The following is a 27,907-nucleotide window of genomic DNA, read 5'->3' as shown; positions in this document are numbered from 1 at the left end:
AAAACTGTATACAAGTCTTCAACCTCCTGAAGTGTGGCTGCTCTAAAGATGTTTTCTCCGGATGGCTGTTCCAGGATGGTAAGACTAGGGCCTAGTACCAATTAACCTTTTGAAGCTGACTGTAAATGTTATGCATTCTCTTTTGAGTAGGTGAGAAAATAATTTTATAGGTGGATTTTCAGCTAGCTTTTCTTTTGCATAAGATTATGGAATACAGTGTAAAACAACTTGAAATCAGTTCATCTCAAAGAGCGTGAACTCAGGATTTTAGGACAAAAAAGGTTCCAAGTGAAGGCTTATAGAAAAATTCAGGCAAGTAAGACAATTAAGACTTCTAAATGATGTTTTCTCTGGTTATGTAATGTAGAAATGGAAACATTTTATACCAGTGTGGATGTTGGACACTTCTAGCTCTCTTCTGTTAATAACAGATCTTTCTGGGTAGCGTGCAACTTATTTTCACAGTGGTAAGATGCTTCAGTTCTGTTCTGCATGAGTCCTGTGTTTTCATCAGGGGTAAGAATGGAGCAGCACCAAAAGAAATCAGCACTCTATGAAACACTAATTAAGAGAATGGTCAGAACCCTCTTTATTCTGTAGCAATTGCATGTTTCTCTTTGAGCAGGAAGGCTTCTAAAAGCGAAACATAACTAGCGTTCATATGCAGTGACACAGAAGGGCTGCACATAATGTTCAGGAAGTATCCATGGTTTGTACAGTTTCGTCCACCACCTCAATTTCCAGGAGTGCTACATTTTCTGTGAGAACAGCAGTAGTTCCTTTTTCACACTTGTATCTACCATACCTGTTAAAGAAAACAGTGAAAGTTAAGCTGAAAGATGGTACTACCTAGGAAAACTCATTTAGACGTTCAGAACTAATTAGCCTTCTGCGATATGGAAGTTTCTTACAGTAGTCCAGAGTGACACTGTGCTTATTGCAGAATCTAAACTGATTGCAACAACTAATAAAGTTTTAGCTAACCTAGCATTTTTATGAAATACATGGTATTTAAAAAAAAGTAGCAGGTAATTTGAAAGGCTACTTTGTAGAAATAAGTTGGATCTCATTATAGCATAGGCCATTCTTGCTGTGTACTCCTGCTCAAAGCACAAACTTTTTTTCATCTCTAGATTAATTTTACCAGTGTATAAACTTTGGGTTTCCACGCTAATCGTAGCTACCGTTTAACACAAAGCCTGCCTGTAATCAAACCATATTTCAGAGATTTTGCTGCATCTGACTGTAAAGGAGTTGTCACTCTTCTCCCATTTACACAGTAGAAGCCATAATCGCACTTAAAATGTTCAATGAAGATTTTTCTGGCTAACCGCCTATATAGTGGGAAGTCTCTGCTCAGAATAAAGGCTCATGCATACAAGTTTGTATAGTAAGAAAGCCAAAGGATTTTTAACTGAAGCAGTGCAATTCATTTTGGCTTTGGCTATGGCCACCTGCATTAAAAAGAAGGGGAAAAGAGATTTCTTTGAAGTCCACTATTTTGGTAGTGTACAGAAAAGTTGCACAACTTGCTACACATAACATAAAAGTACATATCGCAAAATCCTTTAACCGCCTTGGGGGGGCTGTAATTTCACTAACACAGCAATGTAGTTCATCAAACAACACATCTGAGCCTTTAGAGGTAAAATTTGTCAGCTCTGCTAACACTCAAATTTTACTCACTTGAGAATCTCAGCACCTCTGTATCCTGAATATTCTCAGTGATGCAAGACAATATTACATCCTTAAATGTAACCTTGTTTCCCAACAACGTACAGAGTTAGGTTTGTGTTACAATCATTCAAAACAAGTCACAGAATAATGTCATTTTCAATAAATACAGGCAATGAACACTGAGAACCATAAAAAGGGGATGGGGTGGGCATACTGAAATGGATCTTTTTGACAGGGCTTGCAGCAAAAGGGAAGAGCTGGAAAGCAGCACAGGTTTCTACACAGCTGAAGTGGTTAAGAGCACTATTTCATTAGGAAAGCAAGAACGTTCGTAACACAGCAGTTGTAGTTAATTTATACATAAACTAGGACTCAAGTTTAGGCTTAAATCTTGCTACTGCCATATTTAGCTATTAACTGTAAACTGTCCTTTCACATTACTGTACATTTCTAGACAATTTTAATTTATGAGAAAAATTATGAAAATTATCAAATTATCAAAACAATGTCTGTCTGTTGTCTCAGCAATCTCACATAGGTTATGTTCTCCAGCCACAGGCTAGAAAATACTTCTAGAACTAGAAGACAATATGGCAGTCCCAGGCTAGAGTTCAGCAGTTTTCTTTAGGTTTTACCCCTGCAGTGAGTTCACAGGTAACAGCTATGACAGGCTGGGCTGCGCCATGTGCTCCTTTGTCATATACCCATGCTACAATTAGGCAGAACTGCAGCGGGCATGGTGATGCCGCGAGTCTTTCTGGCACCACACGTTTCAGCAAACATGCAAAGTGGGACCTTCTTGCTACCTGATACATCTATTCAGTCACAAATGTGAAACTTCATCACACTCAAACTGCCTGAAACTCCATGAGCAATCTCTCAACATAGCAAAGAGGTGACAGGTAAGCAATTAGTTTCTTTCACACACCTGTAAATGCAACTAAGCCTCTTCTCAACTGCCAAGTACAGCCACTAATTTTGTTTTCTTGTTTAGCTGAAATTCAGCATAGAGATCTCGAGAGCACTATGACAAAATTTAGTATGACAGAAAACAAGAACGGTTAGGAGCAGCTTAGATAACGCACAGCTTCAGAAACACTAACCTTTCGCCTTTTCTGTTGGCCACATCGTATGGACGGAGAAAATCCAACTTATTCTTGCTTATGACACAGATATCGATGTTACTGCCAGAGCCCAGATCGTTGTATATGCCAGCTGCAATGGCATCTCTCACAAGCTGTTTGGCTTCCTCTTCCTGTAAAAGTTTAAAAAAAAAAAAAAAAAAAAAAAACTGTCATTGCACAAGCGTTGGCATTTCACAGAAATGTTTGTCCATGTGACAGTGGAAGCTGTGAGCTCTCACAACAATAAATGAGATAATCACCAAGAACCACAGAGCATGAACAGCAGCCTACTGAACAGTGGGACAGCCTTCATCCTGTTCAGGCTCTAGCCCTCTCTCCCCTAAAGATAGAGGCATCAGATTTAGTAGAGAGTTAAAGAAACAAAATTAAGATTTTTGTCTCAATGAGTGGAGAAATTAAACATGGATTTTATCTTACAGGCTTCTGTGCACACGAACAAGTTCCCTGTAGTGCCCTCTGTAACAGCTGCATACAAATTAAAGACCCATAGTAGTTACAATCCTTCCCTAGGTAGGAACTACTTACTCTTCTTCTGCAGTATCAAAAATATTTGTATAATTTTGGAACACAGCTTGGTTTACAAAATATATTCTGTAACTGCGTTGCAAGGCAGCCTAGCTCTGCACTGAATTGTAGCCTACTAATATTTTTAATTCCGGTCCTGAAAACAAGTGCAGAAAACTTGGCTGAACATACTGGCAGAACTAGGTGGCTTTATCAAAATACTGCAGTTTTTGATTGACTTCTTAGCATTTAAATGAGGAAAAATGGGAAGTTTGCTACAGTCCCTCTTCTGCTATAGACTTCAGAAATCCCACAGGTAATTAAAGCATTATATATATACGAAGCATATTATATTAATTTATGTATTTCAAAACATATGTCTACATTATTTAGTACAACTAACAGAATCCTAATTGTAGCAAAATTAGAATCAAAAACTAGAACAGGAAATAAAGCTCACATTTTATTGCTGCTGAAACCATGCACTAATCCTGCGGAAGTTCAGGTGTTCGCATTCTTACAGGTTTTGTATTATCTACTGTCTTTTAAAGGTGCAAATATGCAGCTGGTGAGCTACGCATGCTGCACATAACTGAGGATTTTTTTAAATTATTTTTTACATTATTTGGAAACTGTCTAAATAGTCTGAAACAGAGCACAATAGCATCTCCGTTACACAAACACGTTAACATTCAGCTTAATGTCTTTTTACAAGGAAACATTTCAAAATCATCAAAACTCTCCGTTAAAATACCACAACAGCTTTGTAATATCTTCATCCCCCATCCCAAAATAAACGGCATGTTGACATAGAGGCCTCTGAAGTCCAAGTTCTGATACGCCCGATAACCTTCTCTTCTAGTACAGGCTATTACAGCTGCACTGGCTCCCTCTACAGCTCCCAAGGAAGGCTTATTTTTATTTCAAAAGCAACTCCAAAAGCTGAAAGTCACAGATGAGATCCAGCAATATTAGAAATGAACTAAAACCAGCAAATCCTTAATTTTACACTGTAGCCAAAGATAGCGAGCATCAATATTGCAAACCAACCTTCCTACTGCATTCATTTAAATCCTGCAAAACACAGCGACAGGCACCTGTTCTCAGCACCTGCGTGTCCCTGCCATCACGCCAGCAGCGCCGCTCCCTCGTGCCACACAACTCCCTGCAGCTCCCTGCCCCGCTGCCTCTGCCCCTGCCCCCTCCCGCTGGCAGCAGCGTCAGGCTGCAGGGCAGGGATGCCCCCTGCACCTACACCCGCCCCATTTTCATCTTTCCGGGGCCTCTTAGGTACGCACCTGAGCACAAAGCACACCCCTCGCTGCCAGCTTAGGTTTTTCTCCAACGTGTACAAGAACTTAAGAAACACTATGAGCAGAGCAGGCCTGTTCCAAGGAGGAAAGATTAAGACTGAAAAAAGTCCGTGAACACAGAAGTTTTGTCTCAGTTTTAGCTTACAGTCCTTCAGGGCCGTTACTGCACAGCTAGCCCGACGCAATCGGTGGGGTAACTGCATGCTGCGGGCACTGTCGCTTCGCTGACATTTCCTACCTCTCAGTAATCTTCTGCCGTTAGACAGGAACGAAAGAGCAAACGCCCAGTGCTGATGCTGACAGAGGCACCTTTTTCATTTGCTTCATTCTAAAGGCCTCAGCGTCCCTGCCACTATCCTGCCCGTGAAAATCACGATGCTAAGAGAGCCCAACTCCTCCAACGCCTCTGATTCAGACGGCAGCTGCACAAGCCCCAGCGTACAAGTGCAGCTGAAGAGGAGCCCAAAATTAGCTCAGCTACAATCACGTCTGCTCCCAGCGCATACTCTGCATTCTCCAATGGCCCTCTATAAAAGAACTTGTTAATAGCAGTGTTCCACTTCTAACAGCTTCATTAAGGCACTGACCAAGAGCGGGGCTTTTTCGGTACACTATTAAACAGCCTAAGTTCGTATTAGCCTCAATCTTTAAAAACAAGAAACCCACTTCCACTGAATTACACTTTCCACCAAGCTGACTAAACCAAAACAGACATGCTGTAAAAATAATTCCTGTATGTTTCCTCTGTGTTTCGGTAGTAAAGCTCTGATAAGCACGTGTTTTCTCCTTCAGCTGATACAAGACTGCTTGCACAGATGTGTTGTGTGCTGCTAGTGTTTTATGTTTATTTTCACAATACTACTAAGACAAACAAACAATAGTGTGTGCATGGATTTATTTTTTTTTTAATTAAAGTGGCAGCAAAACCAGAAACATTTCAACCTATTATTTGAGCTGCTGGTACCAGAGAAACATCACAGCTTAGGAAAAGCAAAGCAGAATATGAGTGTTTCTTCCCCTTTAATCTTTTTTTTTTTTTTTTTTTTAGAATTATGTAAAATCTTGCAGAGTCAACTCATTTTTTTTTATTATTTCTTAAAATGTTAATCTGCTGTTATCAAAATGAAAACTTCTAAAATGACCAGTACAGGCAACAGAGCTCAGCTGTAACCACGCTACAGCATCTGTTACACTGAGAAGGTCTAAAATGTAATCTCAGCTCCTTCATCTGATATAGTGCAGCCTAGTTCAGGAACCTGGAATAATTTTAATTATAGAAAACCCTACTACAGTGCTATGTTTACTCCTCCTCCCCTTTCCATAATTTAGAAAGATGACCAGAATAGCCACGAGAGGGAAAAAAAAATATCCTTGATAGAGATGCTGCATACAAAGTTCTAGCAAGGACTGCTATTTTACAACCCGAAAATAGGGGGTTATGGTGAAAAGTGCTGACACAGTCTTAAGTGTAGGGGCACGAATGAGTCACTGTAATAATTAATCTTAAAAAACCCTAAAAGTTCAGAGTATATAAAAGGAGCACTTCCTACTTTATGGTTGCAAAGACCAAGCTAACTGGGAATATCATTCTCTTGGGTCCACACTGCTTCTTAAATGAGATTACAGCAAGAGTGATGTACTGTAATACAAGTCAGTTGTGACAAGCAGCGCTTTATAGAGCTATCTGTTTGTCTCCATCACTACATCACACAATGTGTCCCAGGACTCCAATGTGCAACTCCATTTACCACTACATGACAAATGGGCAGCACTTGTAAAAGGCGCAAAGAGGTCCAGATCAGCCACGTAATGGTCACCACAGATGTACCATAGTGCTGGAGGGGGAACAAACAGACCCCCAAGTTCATTAAACTGACCAGTAATGGATCTTTCAAAACGTGTCTTAGGAATAGTACAGTAAAGGCTAAAATAAATAACTCAGCATGAAAGGCTAATCTGAAATGGTGTTTGATAAATTATTTATAACACAGACAATTGTCTGCATTTAATATTGGAGCTACTGGTAGCATCTTTAAAAGATGATTTATGTGTTGTAATGCCATTAAGCTTTATATGAGCCCACTGCTAGCTATAAAGTCTGCTGAGATTTAGAGAATGAGTTTTAAACTGTCACTGCAGCATCATAGTAGATAGAGACTGTATTAAATCTTTACTTTAAACCTGTTATCTGGAGAGTTGCATTTTGTAGACACTCAAGAACTGATAGATTACCTCTCTACAGCTGCTATGGTGCAAGTCCCAAACAGCACCAATAAGGAACTTTTACACATTACTCTTGTATACGACTTGAATCAAGTTTCTCCTCTCGCTTAAGCGATTTCCAGATTTCAAATACTACTGAAGTGAAAAAGACACTTTTCTACAGAGGATGTGAACATTTCTACCTCATCTTAATGCTATTTTACTAATAGCTTTTAAACAAGTTAATCATGATGCCTACAGCAGTAAAGGGAGCAGCTGAACTGCTTTGTGAATATTATTTCCTAAATTATTATTATTTTTTAAAAATTTCACAAGCGAGTTAAACAAGATGTCTTTTCCATACTTAAAAACTGCAGAAAGCTTTTTTATTTTTTAATTCTTACCAAAAAGGAATGAATGGCTTCTGCAGGTCACCAGTATCCTGTTAGCGTTGGAGAACTGCACTATGTATCAAATATCTAAGTCTCAGTAAGAATTTGAAATATTAGTACACAATGAATGTTAGTATACAATGAATATCATTGGGTGTAAGTAACAACTTTTGTAAAAAAAATCTAAAAACATTTAACAAAACTGACTTTTACAGCAGAATGAAATTTGTTCAAATTCTGTAATGTAAAAAGTACGTCCTACTGAAAGGCAGAGTCCACCAGACTGGCAGGTGGGAAGAGAATGGAAGGAAGCAGAGGGGAAGAAATCAGAAGCTTCAGGAAGGGCAGAGATGGTAAAAAAAAAAAATCTATAAAGAAGTGTTGGGAATTGGAGGCTAGGAAAGTGATACCTCTTGAAGGACATAAGCACCTACAGAAGCATAATTAGACTTTGGAAGAGTAATCAGCAGACTACAACATGCGAGAGGATGTGCAGGTCTGTCTGTTGGGAGGAATCGTGGTAGAGATCAATATGTAACTGGAAGCAATGCTAAAATCTGCAGGGTAAGTCCAAAGAGATAACAAAACTGGGAAGCAAAGTACATTGCTTTTTTTTTCCTTGTACAGAGACGTTGAAAGGCTCCATTTAGTGAGAACAAATTTGTTTTGGCTGCCTTTTGAAGCTGGAAAGGGGCTGGCACTTGTAATTTCAACCACTTGGGTTTCACAAGTCTTCACCAAAAAAGAGTGTGAATTTCAAGCAGTACCTCACAAGCAGATGAAAAACATAGTTTGTTTCATAAATCCGTTTTATAAAAATAAACAAACTATGCTACAATCACTGTATCTTGCTTTTCTTTCAGCTTTGATGAGATGAACAAATTCGGAAGTGGTCAGTCTTTCTAGCCCCTCCCCAGCTCCTTCCACCACCAGCTTTTGTTCATTTTCTAAAAAGTCACAAAGTAAGCCAAAAGGATTATGAAAATCAGAATCTGTAAAGATTAGCAGCATCTGGGAGACATGTAGCAGTAAGACACAAAAGATGGGTCCTGGGAGCAAATACCAATTCGTGCATAAAGAAAGGGTAGAAACTACTGAATATTCTCAGTAAGTGCGATGGAAAAATTAAAAGGACTCGAAGACTATTAAATACGATTACAATTTTCTCTCCAGAACACATCCTGTCGAATGCTGTGGATCATGCCTTCTGTTTGGAATGGCTTTCATAATAAGGTAACTTTAATTGCATCTGTCTGAATTCTACCTTCTCTGCAAGTTTTTAAAGTTGGGACTTCTACTTAAATGAATAAAAATGAAGCACAACCAAATTTAAGTTATATACATTCCTGTATCTCCTTGTGCCACTACACCGCTTTTCCCTTCAGAATGTGGCATATTCTCAAATGCAAACTCTACAGAGACTGTGGCACCATCACTGATCCAATACACTGAAAGACAAAAAAACAATTTGCTTAAAACTCTGGGTTATTAATACATCAGGGTTAATATGCTGCCTACAATACAGAAAAAATGCAGGAAATTTAGTTTTGAAAGGAAGTAATTTTCAGCACAAGTGGCATAGGCAGAAAATTATGCAAAAAAGAAATCAGAGCACAGCAGTGACCTAGCAGCCTTGTTAAACCTCATCAAATTTAAGTTTTTACGCAAATGTACCTAAATTCATTAATATATCGGATAATTCTGTATTGCATTTGATGCAAATTTTGTTGTGAATAATATATTAGTAAATGTTTATTTTTCTAACTGTTCTTACTAAGAACTTTTCAAATAAAATATACCTAAGTCCCTAATTACTATTCTCAGTAATTACATTTTTTTCTTGTTCCATTGGTACAGACGCCTGCAAGCCCATGCTCATCGCCACCTCCCCCTTTCTGATATTGTACACCACACAAGTATAATAAACCATGTTAATATTTCATACCAGTGTGAAATATGCTGGAGTATCAATTCAACATCTGCTGTCTTTAGGGTACTGGCGTCCCGCAGAGACACTTTCAATTTGTAATTGAGTTCTATACTGAATTAATCAGCAGTTTATCTTTTTTAGTAAAATAATGTCTTCCCCACTAACCTGGATTTACATTAACAATTTATGCCAAATTACCTGCCAAGGCAAAAAACTTATATGATTCGGAACTCCTATTCAATAACATTAGTTCCTATATTTCATTCCTTACAAGGAGACTAGTACAATACATAGCTCCGCTGGTACAGAATTAAATCACAAGCTCCTCTCCCAACTGCAGGGCTTCTTTTAATACTACTTCCATACTTTGAGCTAAGAATTAATATGAAAACACATTTAATCTATTGTTTGTATCTGTGTAAAGTTCACGTTTTTCAGGGAATCGATTCTCAGAATAAAATGAACTCGCTCAACAACAACAGAGCTGTAAATTCTGCCAGGCTGCAAGTTCTACCCGGCGCGGTACCCTCGGTTTTCTGTACCACTGCATTACCTTGCACTAAGGCACTGAACCTTAGCTGCCAGGACGTAGCAAGAAATGTAAACCATTGAGGGAATAAAAACAAAAAATCTATGCCTTAGTACTGTGCATCAAAAGATGAATATCCAGCAATAACATCTGGCTTCAAATAAAGCTAATTAACTTTCACATGACTATTACCTAAACTCTAAAAAATCAATGGAAGGGAATGAAAGCGAACATTTTGTTTGGGGAAAAAAAAAAAGTCTTCGGCCCTGGTAATTTTTTCTTCCTAAATACACCAAAAAGCTCCATAAACCTCGTTGGCTCGCAGGATGCCTCCCCCCCGGAGCCCAGGCACAATCCCCCCTCAGCCTCACGCCCATTCGGTCTGCTCCGCTCACACGGAGACGCACTCTGCCTTCGGAGTCCTCGCTGCAGGATGGCACTCGGGCTCCGTGCCACCTGAAATATTTTCCAGCATGTTTTGCCTGGGTTCTGCGGTTATAGGAGATATACAAACTGAAACAATTTAAACAGGAACACCTGCTCCTGAGAAATGCATCAAAAATAATTACCTGTCCTACATCAACCCTCTGCAGCGAAATGATCTCTTAACATGGAGCTCTGCTTCTGACTGCCTTGTCTACATTATTACATACAAAGTTTAAGTATTACTTTCGTAAAGGTGAAGAAATGGTTGCTCTTTGTCATGCAGCAAGGCCCAATTTAAAACAAGGCAAAATTTATTTATTTTGAGAGCCCATAAACAGAAAGCTAGAAGAAAGTGCTACGGGGTACTACTGGTAACCCAGATTAATACTGCTGGCAGTTTCCCACCTGATTTCTGCACAGAAGTTGTACTTTGATACATTCAAAAGCACACCTCAAAACTCTTCTCCAGTAATCTTAGCCGTTTCAGAGCCCACATAGCAATGAAGCAGCACAGACCATTTTAAATCAGGTTGGTATTTCCCATTTAACATTGGTTCAACAATGGAAATCAATCCAAGGCACAATCCTGCGGAAGATGAGAACAGAACTGACTGGCCAATGTGCCAAGCAGAAACGGAGTTAGGGTACACTAAGTTTAACCTAAAAAAGTAAGGAACAGCATGAGAAGCCTTTATTTTCTGGGTGGCTGTCTGCGGTAATATCTGATATTTACCCATGGAAATTCAGGTCCCTGAAGGAGAAAATAATACAGGCACGTAAGGAAAGCAAGAAATCTGTATCACTGAGAGCTCCATCAGTAAAAGGCAGTGAAAACACGCCACTAACAGTCTCCGTTATTGTCATTGAGTAATAAAATAAACAGATATACAGAGCACATAAATACTAAGTACTTATTTTTGTTCACAGAGTCAGATTTTTTTTCCATTTACTTAATCTCTGTGTTTGACACCAACAGGAGTTCAAGTATCTCAGGCAGGCTCTCCAGCTTAACTCTGATAGTCTGGCTTGATCTCTATTGTCTGCCGTCTGAGTTCAGCCGACAAACCTCCCAGCAAGTGGTCACCTTCCCATGGAGTCATTAAACCTCTGAATGTCAGCTGGTGGGATTAGCCTGCAGACTTGCACACCTGAGCCCTATGGCGGGGACACAGGCATTTTGATCACCATCACTAATGAATACAGAATTCATATGCAGCTTGTCATTGCTCCTGAGCCCCAAATCACACAGATGCAGTCTAAATAAGAATGATGAGAACTGTTGTTGAAGATTAGAGAGTTTTGGCAGTTTCCAAAAATAGCTCAGTATTATTCTCAGTAGCTAATAAACAAAAATAATGCCACTATATTGAGGGACAGTAGGAAATATAAGTACAGAAACATTTTTGAATGATCTGTATGTCAGCTGTTTAAAAAATCGAAGAAAGTGACATGTTTTCCTAATATTTTGTATTAAGCCTGATATTTATTTCAGTAAGATAAATAAATAAGAAGTATGTGCTGAAACCAGCATTCATACTACCTTCCCCTTTGATACAGCTAAGACCTTCAGTGCACGCAGAGCATCTTGGGGAAGGCGTCCTTTATGCCACAGCTCCTTCGCTCTGGGGGCACGGGGCTGCTCCCACATACCTCAAAAATCAGTGGCAAAGCCAGGGACAACACTGCGGACCAAAAGAGCCTGAGACTACGCATTTTAAACCTAGATCACTTCCAGCCCTCTTCCTTTCTGTAATTTCTTTGTGAGCACACCTACTCGGACAGTTGCAACCATTAGCTGGAAAAGGTTACTACCTCCCACGCCTGGTCTGCTTCTCATTTCTCCATTTACAAGGGATTACCAAATCTGCCAGCTGGACTGCTCGTGAGATTGCTCCCTACCCGCGTCTGTCAAAACCAAGCAAGTCAGCAGCAAAGGTAGTTACTGCAGAACAGTCACAAAAGCAAATCTGGCCACCAGGTGAAGGAGCGCACATCGCTGGTGGGAAAGCAGGATGCAAAATATTTTAACTCCCGGACAGCAGAGCTACTCCTGCACGAGGGCCAGTGTCTGTGCGTCGAGGGGAACACAGTCACAGCATCGCAACCCCCTTTTCAAATCCATTCCTTGCCCTCCAGAGCGTCTGGTTTTCTGTCATCGCTGCTTGACTTCCTGCCACGCTAAAAATGGTGTACTAAATGACTGTAAATATAATCTCACATTTTTGCAACGATCCATTTCAGATGTAATTACTAAATAGCTGCCAGACTCTTATACCCTTCCATTGTTCCCCACCTATTCTGTGCCCCTGAATTCATTACGAGATGTATTTTATTTTTTCTCTGCAGTGATACTGCTTTCTGTGGCTTCTCCTCACTCTCTTCCTTTTAGGTCCTCCTTTAATAAACTTGGCTGTTTTAATGAAATACAAAAAAGAAAGTTACAGACAGCCTGTTTCCATGCTTAAATATGAAGCTACAGTATAGCCTCACTGTACATCAAGTAGTTCTTCTACACAAAAAAACCCCTACTTTTCAAAGAGAAGTCAAATACCAGGACAAAATATATAACATTCCTCCCCCATTTCCCTAGGAATTCAACAACCACAGCATAGATAAAGCCAGGATTCCAGCATCTAATACCATAGACACACTTTTTTTCCCAGATCATGACGGCTGCCATATCTACTGCTTCAGAGCACTTCTTCACTATTGTTTAACACTGGAAGGCATGAGCGTATTTGCAAATTCTGACTACGGTTTAAAAACCGTATGGCTACTCTGCTGAAAGAAAAATGGGCTGCAATGAAAGATCTAAGCTCAAAACACTCTATTAGATGTGCTGTTCTTCCACTTATGTTTTTTAAAGTAGATCTATAGCTGCCCACATGACAGATTAATATTGTTCCACAGTAGTTAGGTGCTTGGCATTACATTTTGAAGCATCTACAGGCCTTCAGGGCTGAAAGTGTTCACATCTTCAGCAATCTATAATGGTTCCTCTAGAGGCCAGCACTTGCTTCATAATGAAACATGCCTCCATAAATCAGACTGCAGAAGTGGCACTTGTGTACGTCACCATCCATCTTAGCAGTTTCTCTGAAGGATGTTGGGTAAAGATCATCTCCCGGCGTTGCAACCAGGGAAAGGACCATCACAGTTGGCATTGATAAAGCATGTGCTACTTAAATCTGAAGACACACTAAGTCTGTGGAAAAAAACACATCCTGCTGGTGTTAGCATGCCTCAGGCAGTGGTAGAAGCTTCAGCAACTCATCTTCAAAAGGCAGAGAGCCAGGGCTCTAGAAACCTGCAAAAATTGGCTAAGCCTGCAGTCTTTTTTTTTTTTCTTTTTTTTTTTTTTTTTTTTTTTAAGTTGAGAATCTTCAAAGTCTACAATTCTAACTGTAGGGCACAGCAGCTGCCACTGCAGATTTGATCCTCTCAGCTTTTGGCAGCTCTCAACTTGAAATTCTAGCAAAAGAATTTTTCAAGTTGCTATTATTGCCTGTCATAGATTTATAAATATTGTGCACTATCTGCTGTGGCATGGCTCTCATGGGACACCAGTGCTTGCCAAAAGCATAACAGAATGAAAAACAGTTCCTATTCTTCAAATAAATGCTAATTTTTTTTTAACTGTGCTCATACGATGTGTTTGGTGATCAGCTTCAATAGTACAGAATATATATCAGAGGGAAAAAAGCTGATTGTCTTTTCCAGTAGTATTCAGCTGCTACTTTCATTAAGCTTGTTTAATTACATTCCAGATGCTAATTTGCAAGTCGATACCAGAGGGTGCAGGACAGTTTGCCTTTGAATCATTTTTCTGTGATGTGATGGTCTTGCAGCACACCACTACCCTTCAGTAGCCCTAGCAAGATATTCTGACAATTAGTGCAAAAGAAAGCAGTATTGATCTTGACAGAAAAATATTAAACCTCTACCCATTTCATTAAATTAATCTCCACGAATTTTAAATTTAATCATCATTGCCATTTCATAGCAAATTTTACATAAAATACACAGTGTGGTTCGGATTTAATTTAATTTCAATAGAAATGTGCTATTTGGTTATTTTATTGGAAAAAATAAATCTGGCATAGAAAGTAAATATTTTAAGATGGCAGCTGTAACAGCATGAAGAAGTGTTTAAAAGTAGAGTTTGAGCTCTACCACTTGAAACTTTGCTGGTTTAGATATTCTGATTATTAAATTATTAGACAACAGAATGTCTCATAAAAACAAAGGAAGGGTTAAGGGTTTGAGGCTTGCACACAAGCCTCAAACATCTAAATATCTATTTCAACAAACTGGTAGGCTGCATTTCCACATGCTTGTTCTAACAGTGAGTATCTGCTGCCATTTACGGTTGTGTATGAAGACAATTTAATTAGGATGACCTTTCTAAACAGGAAAAGTTGGAAAATTAACAAATCTGGGTGCATTTTTGGTTGCTCTTACACAAAGAAAGACTTAAAATACAAGCTTGAAAACTAGCTGAGAATGAGGTAAGATTTTTAGTTTCATAGCATAGCTCTTTGACATTTGTATCTTTGAAAGGGGACTATTATGCTGTAGCTGTTGATTCCAAGGATTTGTAGTCCATGTTTTCAGTCTGAATAGCACACATGCCAAGTGCATAGTCACAGGAAAGGCTGGAAAAGAGACTGTGTCATTCTCACAGCAGTATGGGGGGAAAAAAAGAGTAGAAAGACTACCTCTACACCTAGTGGTTCTTTTTATTAGTTATCTAGTGCAATGCTACTTACAGAAGATACTTGAGTGCCTATTAAAAGGTTCCAGTGTTTTTGATAGCATTTATAAATATACTGGAGGCCAGAAATCCAGCTTCTTCAGATATTACCTAAAACACTGAAGCAACATACAAATCCTCATCTTACTGCATTTTTTAATTTTGCACACCCACAACTATTTCATATATATAACAGCATATGACGTGTTTTAAGTGTAAATTTTAATTGATCAGTTTTAGTGAGGAACTCAAGAGTTATGGGATTATCCCCAGAAAACATACTGCAGTCATGGCAACATCTGGAGGGGAGAAAATGGCCCACAGCAGTTGCACTACAAAGATGAGGAACGTCTGAAGATCTTTTCTGAAGTTCATCAACTTTTCGTGTGTTATTCAACGATATTGAATATCTAGTAAGATTTGTTATTTGTGTATTTCATGCTCAAATGACTGCAAGAGTTAATGTTACAAGTCATTTTAATGGGTTAACTTTCTGATTTTGTGTTCAGTTCTCATTTTTTTTCTTTACTGTGAACTTATTAACTGATCAGAATGAGAAGGAGCATTCACAAATTCTGAAGAGATTAACGTGGTTTAAAGGGGGTCTTGACACTATTGAGGCATTTTACAAAATACGGTCACAGAAAGCTCTACAATTGTTTTTTGGTGTTGTTTTTTTTCATCAATTGTGAGCCTGCAGGTAACTAGATTTTTCGCCATTTTTAGTTTAGCAGACACTGAACATGGTGCTAGTAAGTGTAATGAAATACTAGAGAGAATACAAAGATAATGTCCTTGGATAAATTCATTAAAAAAAATATATAACAGAATAACTTATTCTGATCTTCATCGAGACACTCCAGCTTTTATAGCTCTCCTTAACGATTCTCTTTCATGAACAACCATAACGTTTCTCAAGTTTGATCATTGGCAAAACACAAACAACTCACAACCAAGTCTTCCAATAACCAGCTTTTAAGTAGATAATAACAACAAGAATGTAGTTGCTAGTTCTGAACATAGCCAATCAACCCAAAATCTAACTGGTTTCCTATGCTACTGGAACATTTTGTTATTTTTACAATCATCTATTCTCTTTTAAAGACTGAGAGTTGCATAAAGAAGAGACTGCCTGACTACTGAGCAAAAAAAACCAGCAAAACTGACTATGCAAGTGCTGTTAAACTCCTGGAGTCAACTATGATTAGTAATGTACACGTTTTTCAAGCTTTCATCTACATTAAAATCATACAAGTTTTTCCATACTTAAATTTGCAAGGTTATACATTTATCCAATTTTGTATCCCCTATTTTCTTTACATTAAGCTGACATTAATGTATTTTAAGCATTTGAGCAGATTTAACTTTTTTAAAGCAAATCTCTTAAATTCTTCATGTCATGAGAATTACTGTAGCCAAAGAAACACTGAAAGAAAAAATCATCTCTTACCTCCATGTCTGGTTTGTATTTATCTTCAAAAATGGCCATAGCTGCTAGTGATCCAGAACCTATGGTAACAAAATGAGGACACTTCTTTAGCCAACATATTTAGATACAAGATTGTGGGTTGGTTCTTATTAATTTATTAAAGAAAAGGTAACAAATAATCAACAACACAAATCAGACCGCAAGTCTACCTTCGCTTACAACTACTACACAGCATCTACCTCTTGAGGTCCAACACCTAATTTAATCCTAAATTTGTTATCTGGTGTACACGGACTTGTGTTCCCTGTCCCGACAGCCTTTTTATCACTGTAAACACTGAGATATGAAAATGAGGTTAGCAAAAGCGAGTTACCTGAATACCAGCTTCAACTCCTGCTCCTCCACTCCCCAACCCACACCAGAGGGTACGGCACTTGATACTGGGGTGCCCAGAGGGAACAGATCGCCCTAACAAGCCGCCCCGTCCCCTGCACAAAGGTGGCTGTGCCAAGTAAGCCAGCAGTGGTAACTGGGTTGCTGGCTGCTGCCATCAGGTTATTTCCCATATCTAACAGTTTATTACACATTTATTTCATGCCATTATTTTTACTTTCAACAATAGCAACTCAACAGACGAAATGACAAAGATGACATCACGAGTTTAACATTACTTCTCCTAAAGCCCACGCTGCAAGTACGATAACGTAACGGAGCCCATCTCTACCCAAAGCACTAACTGCAGGTGTTACAAATACACTTTCCATAAAGGAATACAAAAAGCAGTACAATACTATTGGAAACTGTAAACGTGCTTTGTTCAGAGTGAATCTTCAGGAAGGGATCTCGTCTGTCTGTGGCCCTAACCATATTTCAGTGTGTGCTACTTTTGGGGAGTGAATAAAGTTACCTGCAATTTTTTACTCCAATTAGAAGATTTTTTGGCATTTATTACTTTTTAACTTGTTTTGCATACTGCTATCTGTTTAGCTGGGTCACAGAGAAAGCCATATTTTCTATTTAAAATGATTTGTGTATATCGCTTGACCACCTCAATGGTTTAGTAAAAGAAAAAGGCAGCGATTAAACAGTTTCAAATGAGGTGTCCTGCTGATTTTATCAAGTCTGCTGAATGTATAATGAAAAAGGAGAAGCTGACAGTGACACTGTTGAGAAAATAGAGACTACCTTATCTGAACCATTTAAGGAGGTCCAATTATAGATCAAATTTAAAGGGTAGAAACAGCAGATTTACAGACACAAATCAATGAACATGGTAATCCCAATGAATATGACAGATATTCCTGTTACAGAATATTGCTGTGGTTGAGGATCATTACCTTTACAGTACCAAATACATCACATCTAAAAGCAGTAGGACACTCTAAGTGCGTACTTGTATTACAGGCTGTGACTATTCATTTACACCTTGGAGCAATATACGATTCCATTTTTTAAATGCTGAAGCTGGGAATAAAAAGGATTTTTAAGCAACTAATAGCAGAAATGAACTGCTGATACAAACAGCTGATGTCACAGAACGAATCACCAAATAAAAGGAATTTTACTGATCCTTCAAACAAGGTCAAAATAAGGTGCATTCCAAAACAAATACAGGACTTAAACTATAAAATAATTCTTTTTGTACAATGACGCTGGAACATTTCTAATGAAAGGTTAAAAAAAATCTGGGATATGGTCTCAAGCTAAGACCATACTCTTAATGCACTCAGATGAAGGTCTACCATAAGCAGAATGGGAAGCCTTAGAACAAGAAAAGAAACAACCTTACCCTTTGATAAGGTTTCTTTAGAAACAAACTTAGTTTGAAGCCTAAAAGATTTTGGAAGAAATAAAATATAAAGTTAGCATCTTACAAACTCCTACATTAAAACTACTGAGCTAAGAAAAAATGGTCTTCATTTCTCAAAACTTCTACTGACAAATAAAAACTAACCAATAATGCTAATAATCCAGTAATTTCATACGTGGCACAATTAGATTGGATTTATTCCTCCGGTTCTCTTTTTAGAAAAGTTCACAAAAGAACTCATGGACAAGAACTCAGGAGACTTGGAAAGGAAAAAAAGATCCTTATGTTACATTAAATCCTTTATACATAAAATCTGTACTGTTAACTATCTCACCACATTACCAACATGCAAATAAGCGTCAAATTTAATATCAGCTTTAAATAAGTAAATGTAGCTGGTCCTACAGCGTAGGTTGTAGGAGAGTTGTTGAAAATGTACTTAATTATCACTACATGTAAACATTTATGTCTAAAAATCAAGATTCCAAGAACAGGAAGCAACGATGGAAAAGCAGCTTAAACTCAGTTTTTTTCTTCAACTGGTTATGAATCCCAAGGTAAGTTTTATAAGCTTGCCTGTAAAAAAAGGTACCTTAGAAGAAGTCTGCAACACAGCTAAACATTCTCTGAAAGAACAGATTTTGGTAATCTAACTATCACAATGGAAGTTCTTTACTCTTCCTAGCACCAGCTGTAACAACTGTGTTTTTATGAACACCAATATATGGAAACTTCTGAGTTCCTCCACCAAAACAAATCACCTGCTGTTTGACAACAGCAGTACGAACTGCTTGAAAACCATTACCGATGTGAGTTAACGCAGCCACCTGTAGCACACCAAGGCAAGGAGCCTCAATCCACCCATTGTGCTCCCGGAGGACCGACCCCGGTCCCGCACAGCGTGCACAGAAATGCAGGAACGCGGCGCGGGCACTGCTCTGCAGCAGCCACCAAGCCCCCTGCCCACACTCCCCACAAGCCCGCAACAACGTCTGGAGAAAGACAAAATCCAAGCATTGCAAAACGCAACCCACTGATGAGGAATAGACGCTTCCACCTCATACACACACAGCTGATTCAAGTCAGCGAGGATCCAACATTGCAGCAAATCAACGTCAAATCTATTAAAATAATCAGGGAAGCAGTGATGTAATGAATCCTTGTATAGCATCTTCAACTGAGATCAGACCCAAAGTAATACCTCAACAGTTATTTATCTTAGATAGCTTGTTTTTAAGTTTGGGAACTTAACACCACACAGTCCACACTATCAGCGCAGAAACAGGAACTTCTCTTGGTTGGATTTTTTTTTTTTTTTTTTTAAAGATGTTAGCTTACAACTCTTCTGTAAATCAGCAGTAAGGGTAATTAAAACCAAATACAATTGGTAAAGTCTTCATGCATTTGTGCTACATAATATACAGAAATCTTTTAGCTGGACTTTTTAAAAACACCAATGGCAATATTACTTCAACACCTTGGGAAACAAGAAAAAAGTGCCATATCAATTCTGAAGAATTTATTTCACATCCATTTTCGGTAAGCTACACCTTTGAAACAGAAATATTCAGGAAATATTAAACTAGCATCTAAAGATATAAAAACACCAATAGCCAAAAAATAAAGAACCATGAAAACCGAGATGCAAAGTGAACCATGAAAACCGAGATGCAAAGTTGTATTCCAAGGCAAATACTTTTCAGTCTTGCAATTAGCACGAACCAGAGAACTTAATTAAAAGACCACACGAGTTTTTTTGTTTTGTTTTACTTCTTTAAGAAAGACTGGTCATTTAATAAGTTTTCACAACCGAATTATTCAAAAATTCCTGGACTTGACTGTAATAATCTGACTTTAAAAATGCCTTTGGCATTTACACGAGGAGTCATACGACTTCGGTATCAGATTTGAAGTAAAAGATAATTGTTGATACCTGGCAGAAAAGCCAGCTAACAACTTCCATTGTCTTTTGCAACCACAGGAGCTTTTCTACGACAGATGAACTGGACCTTTTTAGCAGAGCACTCACTGAGGACAGCTCCTCACTGCTAAGCACAGCCCATTTTCATCATCCAAGGACCTGTTTGCTACCTCAGCCTGCCACACCGGAGGATGTGCACAGCCTTGCGAGAGCAACATTTAGCAATTCCTAATCCATCAGTGTCAGGACTCCCTGACAGGGCATTTATTCACACGCACTCATTGTTATTCAATTTGCTGTTCATCCTAGGTAAAAATTTGGTGATCTCCACAGCCCCATCGATCAGGATCATTTTTCACCCTGGTTCCTGGCTGAGGGGCCGAGTCTCAGTGGTGGTACTGCTTGCTCGGCAGGACAACATTGCCAATGCATGAAGAGCTGATTTATGAATATGGAGCAACACAGGTACCAGGGGACTAGCTTCTGCCACTAGAGACTACTGGAACATACTTACTGTTTCCAAAAGCTGAACTACAGACTTCAAGTGGTTTAATTTTATGCACGCATTTCATTATAAGTCTTGGCCAGAAGCTTTCCTAGACAAGCCAAGCAATCAGACAATCTTGCATCGTTTGCTGAAATCCAATTTTGTCCTTTGTCAGCATAAACAGTTTAATTTGATGTTTTCACTCCTGAGTAAGCACTGAGTATCTTTTAAATCTGCTTTGCAAGGGAGGACATCACTCTACCTGTCCACAAATACATTCAAGGCAAGATATTTTAGCACATTAAAAACAAAAATAACCCAACACCTCAGCAACATTTCCCATTAAGAATTTCATTTCCAGAAATTGACTGGCCAAAGATACGTATCCTGATTTAATAAACCACCGTTCAAACGTTTGTGGAAAAACATTACAGTCTACATAAAACAGAAATACAACTCCTGTTACTATCTTGGATATGACCTTTGATACATTTTCTGCTGTTTCAGTTCTCTTTCATTTATAACAGTAAGCAGATCTGTTACTAAAATATATCCTAGTCATTAGACAAAGTAGTATCAGTGTACCGCGTATAGAAAGGTAAAGAACATTTGTCCTGAGAAGGGCTTTGTGTGGAAGCATGGACAGAAGTAACATGCAATCACCAGACAGATCTGGCACAGCTGACAGCAAATCAAAGCTTAAACTAGAGTAAAATTAATCCACTGAGAGCCTACTCCCTTACTTACTTGAACATGCTCTGCCACTATGTTATTTTTGTAGAGGGAGAGGAATGGCCAGGATTTTCAGAAATACCATATTTTAAAGCGTTGAAAGCATAGGCACAGAAGTAACCGTGAACATAACGGCAGCTGTACGACTTTATTCAGGCAATCAGCTCCTAGTAGTTAGCAGTTTAAAGTCATTTACGGTTTTACAGTTTACTACAATATTGGACATAAGGCAATTATAAGAATCAGACATTTACACTATTTTTTTCCTTCTATTAAAGGCTAAACAATGACATCACATAACATGACTGTTACATGGATTTTATTTGCCAAGCAAGTAATGTACCAATTGCTACGGTAATGGCACCATCTATTGGTACAGTACCACCTCTGCAGAATTTCTGTAAGTTGATCACAGTTCTCATACCCACAGAGTTAAGCGGATCATTCAGTTTAACAGCTGTACTGTTTTACTAGTTCAAAGGCCTGGAAAGCTTTGTTAAAGGCTGCGTGTTAAAAATAGGTTCATTAACTTCCAGAACAGCAAGTTAGTTCAGAGGCCACAGCTTCTCGGAATAGCTACCACATGCACACTTAACTGTCCCACACAAAGCCTCACTCTGCTGAACATTTGAAATAGATTCATATATACAACCCTGGTTTATCACTTATACCAGAATCTTTGCATTTCCTCCAGCGTTCTCAAAGACTTTTTTTTTTTGCACGCTAAAAATGTTTAAGAAAATAAACTTTGAGATCACATCTTCAGCTCTAACAAATGAGGAATATTAAAGCTCTGATAAAACCAGGCTGTGATCTCTTTAAAATTATCAAGAAAATGCAACAGAAATTTGAAAACAAATGCAAAGAAAGTGGTGGCCTGAAGGTCAAACGAATTGGTACAAGAAACTCAGTTAAGTCAAGCCCTAACAAATAGTTTGAGCGTTTTTTAAAACCCACTACTTCCTTAACCACATTCAGAGAACGGACTAGTTAAATCCCTGTCCCACAGAAGTACACGTTTTTCTGACAAATAAACGAAAAAGCCTATAGCATAAATTCTGTTTTTACAATGAAGCTGTTTTAGTTTAATGCACTGTACTAGAACTCCACAAAAACTGCTCACTAAGAACTTCTGTTCTTAGTGTTGTGGTGGCATTTTGAATCCGTTTCAGGAAAAAATCCCCAAACCACAGGTTATTGCATTTCTGGTTCCTGCTCTTCCAGACGAGCAGAAAAGCCATTTTGTAGATACTCCAAGAGAGACCCAGAAGGAAAAAAAAAAAAAAAAAAAAGCTTTAAAATTTCCAAGAATATAGCTAATGGCATTTAATCTAGAGATAACAACCATGAACAGGAAAAGATTAACTAAAATGGAAGTTGTATTTTCCCATCACAGAGTCAGCATAAAAGCTACATAGAGCAAGTCTTGCTTATTAATCTGACCTATTTCATTTTTCTGCTTTCAATTTGCTTTTCTGATTTATGTGGACTTTACATTACACTTCTGCAACTCTGCAGAAACCAAGATTTCATTTAAAAATCATTCAAGTCTTCAAAATGAAAGGTAAATCTGAAACGAGTGTCTTCTTTTGAGTTCAGAGACCAACTGCAACCCCAGTTATGTTTGGAATTTTACTTTTTCCAGCTTATAAGATATTCTTGCTAGGTTAGTGATCTTAAAAATCATAGGTGATACAGCACATGACTATTATCAGCTCATAAGACACCAGTTTTCCCTCTTACTAGTGTCTCAGTTACCTTTCTTACCCGTTTTTACTCTTCAACCCCAAACTGTTGTCTATAAAACAGAACAGAACTCAGAACTGATCAAACAATGAAACCATTGAAAGTACAACTGTGTGCAAAAGATTTTACAAGTTCAGTAATATTTCAAGATGTGTGTGTCCTCTTCAAAAACGTGTGTGTTAATTCCCTTTTCAAAAAAAATAACCAGGGAGAATGGCAATCACCAAGGCTCTCCTGCAAGTTGAAGATTGTATTTCTGGATTCTTACCAAGGGGACTCTTCAATCTTCCCTCAATAAATAAAAAACTGATCAAGATGTCTAGCTAATTAAATTTATCTAGACGACACAGACAATGAATAGTTTTAAGATATAGTATGAATTACTAGCTGAATGAAGATTCTGTATTCTGGAATAGTGTCTTCTTAAAAATACTCATAATGGCCTCCAATGCTCTATCAAGGAGATCACAACTAAACGGGCTCATGCTCAAGAGCCACTTCAGCGTGAGATTTTTGCTACTGCAAAGCACCACTGAGGAGTTGAAAAGTTTAATTCTCTCCTGTAGGTATTCTTCATCTGCTTTTGTGGGAGTGGGAAGCAATGGAAGAATGGATCTGCTTTTAATGGAGAAAGACAAGATACTCCAGAAAAGCTGCCCATGATTTGCATTTGCATTCTGCTGCCATGGAGTACTCATTTACAAGTTATCCAATATACTTGTTTACAGTTGAGGAAAAAAAAAAAATCAGAATATATTTACCAAGACTGTGTTTTATTATATACCTTGAACATTACTTTTGTACTTGGTCTTGGCAAGGCAGTACTACCTGAATGTCAAAAAAATGCATGCAAAAATTACACGTTTTCAGTTTTCGGTATCACACTCCCTAATCCAGAACTGAATGAGATATATACAGAAATGCATTTTTATGATTTGCTTGCTTTTTCTAATTGTTGGCAATGAAAGCATTATGCATGACAAACATTACTGTTTAAGTTGTTTTTTTCTTCATTTTTAGAACACAAACTGCTAGCAGAAATAGCAAAGAAGGGATCTTCACAGTCTGCAGGCCCTCAAATGCAACACTTCTATCAAACAACTGGGGTAAACAATGTGTACTTAAGCCAGATGATTCCTTTTCAAGTTGCAAATGTCAATTTCTGAAACTGACAAGCTACTTCCTGGAGTGTAGGGACCACAGGAAACACTGATTGTGAATAGGAAGTTGAAAAAACAGCTAAAGATGAATATACTATGTATCTCACAAGAAGAGAAAGGAATGACACCAAGAAGCAAGGCCATCATGTAGATTAAAGGCTGGTTTGGTTCTTCTAGGAACCTCTATCTTTTTCTTAGCAAGAGGTGAAAACCATGTGGTTAAAGCAAGCTAAAACTTGGCTACCTCTGGCCAACAAAACAGAAGGCTGAAGCCAGGAAGATCAAAGAACAGCTTCATACTCTCCTCCACAGCCCTCACAAGGCAGGAGCAGGAAGAAGGTTCATGCTTAAAATTAGCTATCAACTTGCAGGACATTTTCCAAAAAAAATAAAGGAACTCCCACAACAACAGAAACTTTAAAAAAATTACTTCAGTTCCATATAGTTCAAATTAGTGCTATTACAGAAAAGCTTCAGATGGAAGACTTAGAGAGTTAATAACCTGACGGTGGGCTACTAATGTCAAGTTGGCACCCCATCAACAGACATAGCCTTCTTATTGAGAAGCTCCATATCATAATTAAAACCAATCGTACGTAGCAAATAAACTACAGTGAAGCACCTTCTTGCTTAAAACACTGCTGCTACTTAGCAAGAAATACAATAGGTCCAAATGAGAAGCGAGACACGTTTATTCCTAATGGAACTGCAGTAAAACTTCAGGAAGAATGCAGTTCCCCACACAAGATTTTATATGAAGCGTAAGTTAGCACTATCTGCATATCAAGTTTCTATAGATTTTTTACAGTAAGTTTTTGCAAATTCTTTTGCTTTGAGGTAAGCTGGGAAAACAAAAGAGCAACTTTCTGAATACCATTTTTGCGCCGCTTAAGATTTAGATAGTATAATAGCCCATATCCTTAAAGCATTCAAAATAGAACATCTCACCTGCCACAAAAATACGGGTACAGCTTTATCTCTGAAGTCTGAGCTCTGCACAGCTCACAGCAAACAACAGAATTTATGTTAAAATTACACTTTTTTACCAGATCGTTGTGTCAGAGTACTAAGGAACCAGCACTTACCCATGGTAACGTAAGGCAATTTGTCAGTTGATCCGTGGGGATATATGCTGTAAAGGTGAGGTCCTGTGACATCTACTCCCCCTAAAACCAGGGCAGCACCAATGTAGCCTTGATACCTAGGGACAATGTTTATACGTGAACATGGAAACCTACGATAAAGCTGTGCTTTTTTGTTTGTTTTAAACACAACGCATGCATTGGAGAATTCTTCCATGATTACACCACGTACATTTCCATAACAGAAAGACTGCTTTTACTATCTGTGAGCAACAGCCTAAATTGAGAAATTAACTAAAACATTATATATTTCACTGTCAACCAGAACAAGCATGCATTGGACAAGCAAGGAGACTAGAAGATACATTTGTGCTGACAAGGAGAGAATTCAGAACAGTTTTCAAGCCTTGCATGAAATTCCTGTATCTGCAATTACGTTTATATTTAGAGACTTCAATGAAAATATATTCCTTTGTTTCCTCCATGAGATGTTCTTGGCTGATTTAACTTTTTAATTCATTGTCTTATGACACGCTTAAGGCAAACTGCCCAGCAATACAGCATCAAGCAAGTGAGCTGAATTATTGTAATTCATCTAGGTCACTTGGTTGAACAAAGTTGGGGGGGTTGGGGAGAGGAGGGCTTTATTTCACTCTGCTGGAGACTCTTCCATAGTTTGAACACTCTCTCTAAATCAATATGCTTGTTTCATTCTTTTTTCTCTTTCAACAGCATTCTTTACTTCTACAAAAAACAGTATTAAAACAATACTGCAATGCTTAAAGATTTGGAGAACATGCCCTCAATAATGGCACATTTTAAGTCGCGTTGCTATTTAGGGGGTACAACTGCCATACTTGTAATGGTTTCCAATCAGTCAAGCAATCAGATAATTTTTCCTCAGGACAACTGCAGAACAACTTCCAACTGTTATATTCCTATATCTCACTAAACCACCAGCAGAATTCTGTATTAGCAGAATCTGCAAGCTTCAAATGGTTAGTCATTCTATTCCTTTGAAAATAAAATAGATTTTCAGATTTTAATTCTATTACAGGTCATAAAATTCTCAATTTAAAAAGCTTGCATTTACAAGATTATTACTGGTCCAGCCATCTTGTCACAAAAAGATACAGATCAGTTTTCACTGGTGTGATCAACAGTTCATTGAAGTATTGTCCTTATATTTTTGCAGTATAAATGCTATCAACACAGCACAACTGTAGTATCAGTTCTCTAAAATATCACACACAGAGCAATTCTTCAGTCTTTCCTCGAGTCTTGTTACGGAGGTTAAGTAGGCTAAGTGAGGATGCGCACTCACAGGAGCTTGAGTCACAGCTGGTAGTTTTAATAGCGTTATTAATAAATAAAAACATTCGGTTACCTGAAAAGCATTTGCTTTAGCATTCGATTAGCTGTGACAACGCGTGGAAGTCGCCCGGTAGACAGCGAATGGAGCTCCAGATTGGAAGAAATCAGTTGAGTTGTCATATCAGTATCTGCAGCTGTTCCAGCACCGCAACAACTGGAAAATATTGCAAGCAAGTTGGAAGAGGTGGGGAGGGGAAAAAAGTAACTCTGTGCCTCTATGAGCATTCTGCCTGCTTTATTCAACAAGTTTAAACTTCCTTTTTCTTCCTAAGCTGCCTCAAGTCATTCAACTCCTTGTAACTACTTGGGTTTTCTTCTTGGCCATCCCTAGACAGCATTTACAGTCTCTGAAACACAACAGCCTTGCTACTGGTAATTCTAATGAGCGACATATGTAATTATAGCCCCTTAAGACTCTTTTTTTCTTTTCAGCATTTGCAGTCCGAGCATTCCTTTCCCTCATTGCAAAATTTAAAAAATTAAGTTCCCATACGCTTAATATTTTCAAAGCATGAAACAAAATATCCTGTTTAAATGTAAATAAAATACCAAAAATGAGCAAGCCTGGCTAATAAACGTAAATTATTGTTTTTAAGCACCTTAATATTTGCTGTTGGCAAAGGGAACAGCTGAAAATCTCACACAACAAACGATTTAACGCTTACTAGATGTTACGAGAAATGAAGTGTATTTTTGAGCAGTTCTTGTCAGCTACGACCATTCCTTCGGTTGCTCTCGTGTCTGCTCCGAGGACCACGCCATCCTGCGCAAGGAGAGAACGACTCCCAGAGCCCGGCCTCGGCACAGGGGGCCCGGCACCGGGAGGACTCGGCACGGGGCCCGGCCCCGCCGTGACTCAGCGGCGCCGCAGCGCTCGGGCCCGGCCCGCCGCAGGGAGCCCACCCGCCGCTCCTCACCTTGAAGATGACGCCCGCGATGGTGGTGCCCGTCTTGCGGGCCGCCGGCAGCCGCTGCCCCTTCTGGACGAGCTCGGCCTCCAGGAGCGAGTTCCTGCAACGCACGGCGAGCGCTGGGGCCGGGCGGGGGTGGGGGGGGGCTCCGCCGACCCCGAGCCCCGCAGCCCACCCGCCCGCCCGTCCCCTTGCCCCCCGGCCCGCCCGCCCCGGGCCTCACCGAGCGCAGTTGTCGAAGCTGAAGCCGCCGCTGGGCGCCTGCAGCACGGACACGGCCGCCATCTCCTCGCTGCGGCAGGGACGAGCCGAGCGGTTCCGGGTCGGCCGCCTGCGCGCGCAGCGGGGCCGCTGCCGGGGCTGGGCCCGGCTCGGGGCCCGGCC

General features: G+C 39.1%; 1 protein-coding gene across 1 annotated transcript; it reads right to left on the bottom strand.

The window, feature by feature from the left end:
• Nucleotides 1-565: 565 nt before the first annotated feature.
• Nucleotides 566-27,907, bottom strand: PSMB7 (proteasome 20S subunit beta 7). The gene is made up of 8 exons (XM_035555456.2): nucleotides 27,747-27,907; nucleotides 27,530-27,623; nucleotides 27,278-27,375; nucleotides 26,626-26,766; nucleotides 25,242-25,357; nucleotides 16,322-16,380; nucleotides 2,781-2,932; nucleotides 566-805 (listed from the first exon to the last, which is right to left on the bottom strand). Exons 1-8 carry the CDS (start codon nucleotides 27,806-27,808, stop codon nucleotides 694-696), a joined length of 834 nt encoding a protein of 277 aa, XP_035411349.1. The 5' UTR covers nucleotides 27,809-27,907; the 3' UTR covers nucleotides 566-693.

The sequence above is a fragment of the Cygnus atratus genome, chromosome 19, assembly GCF_013377495.2.
Source record: "Cygnus atratus isolate AKBS03 ecotype Queensland, Australia chromosome 19, CAtr_DNAZoo_HiC_assembly, whole genome shotgun sequence".
Taxonomy (NCBI): Eukaryota; Metazoa; Chordata; class Aves; order Anseriformes; family Anatidae; genus Cygnus; species Cygnus atratus.
This window is presented reverse-complemented; position numbering and strand designations above follow the sequence as displayed.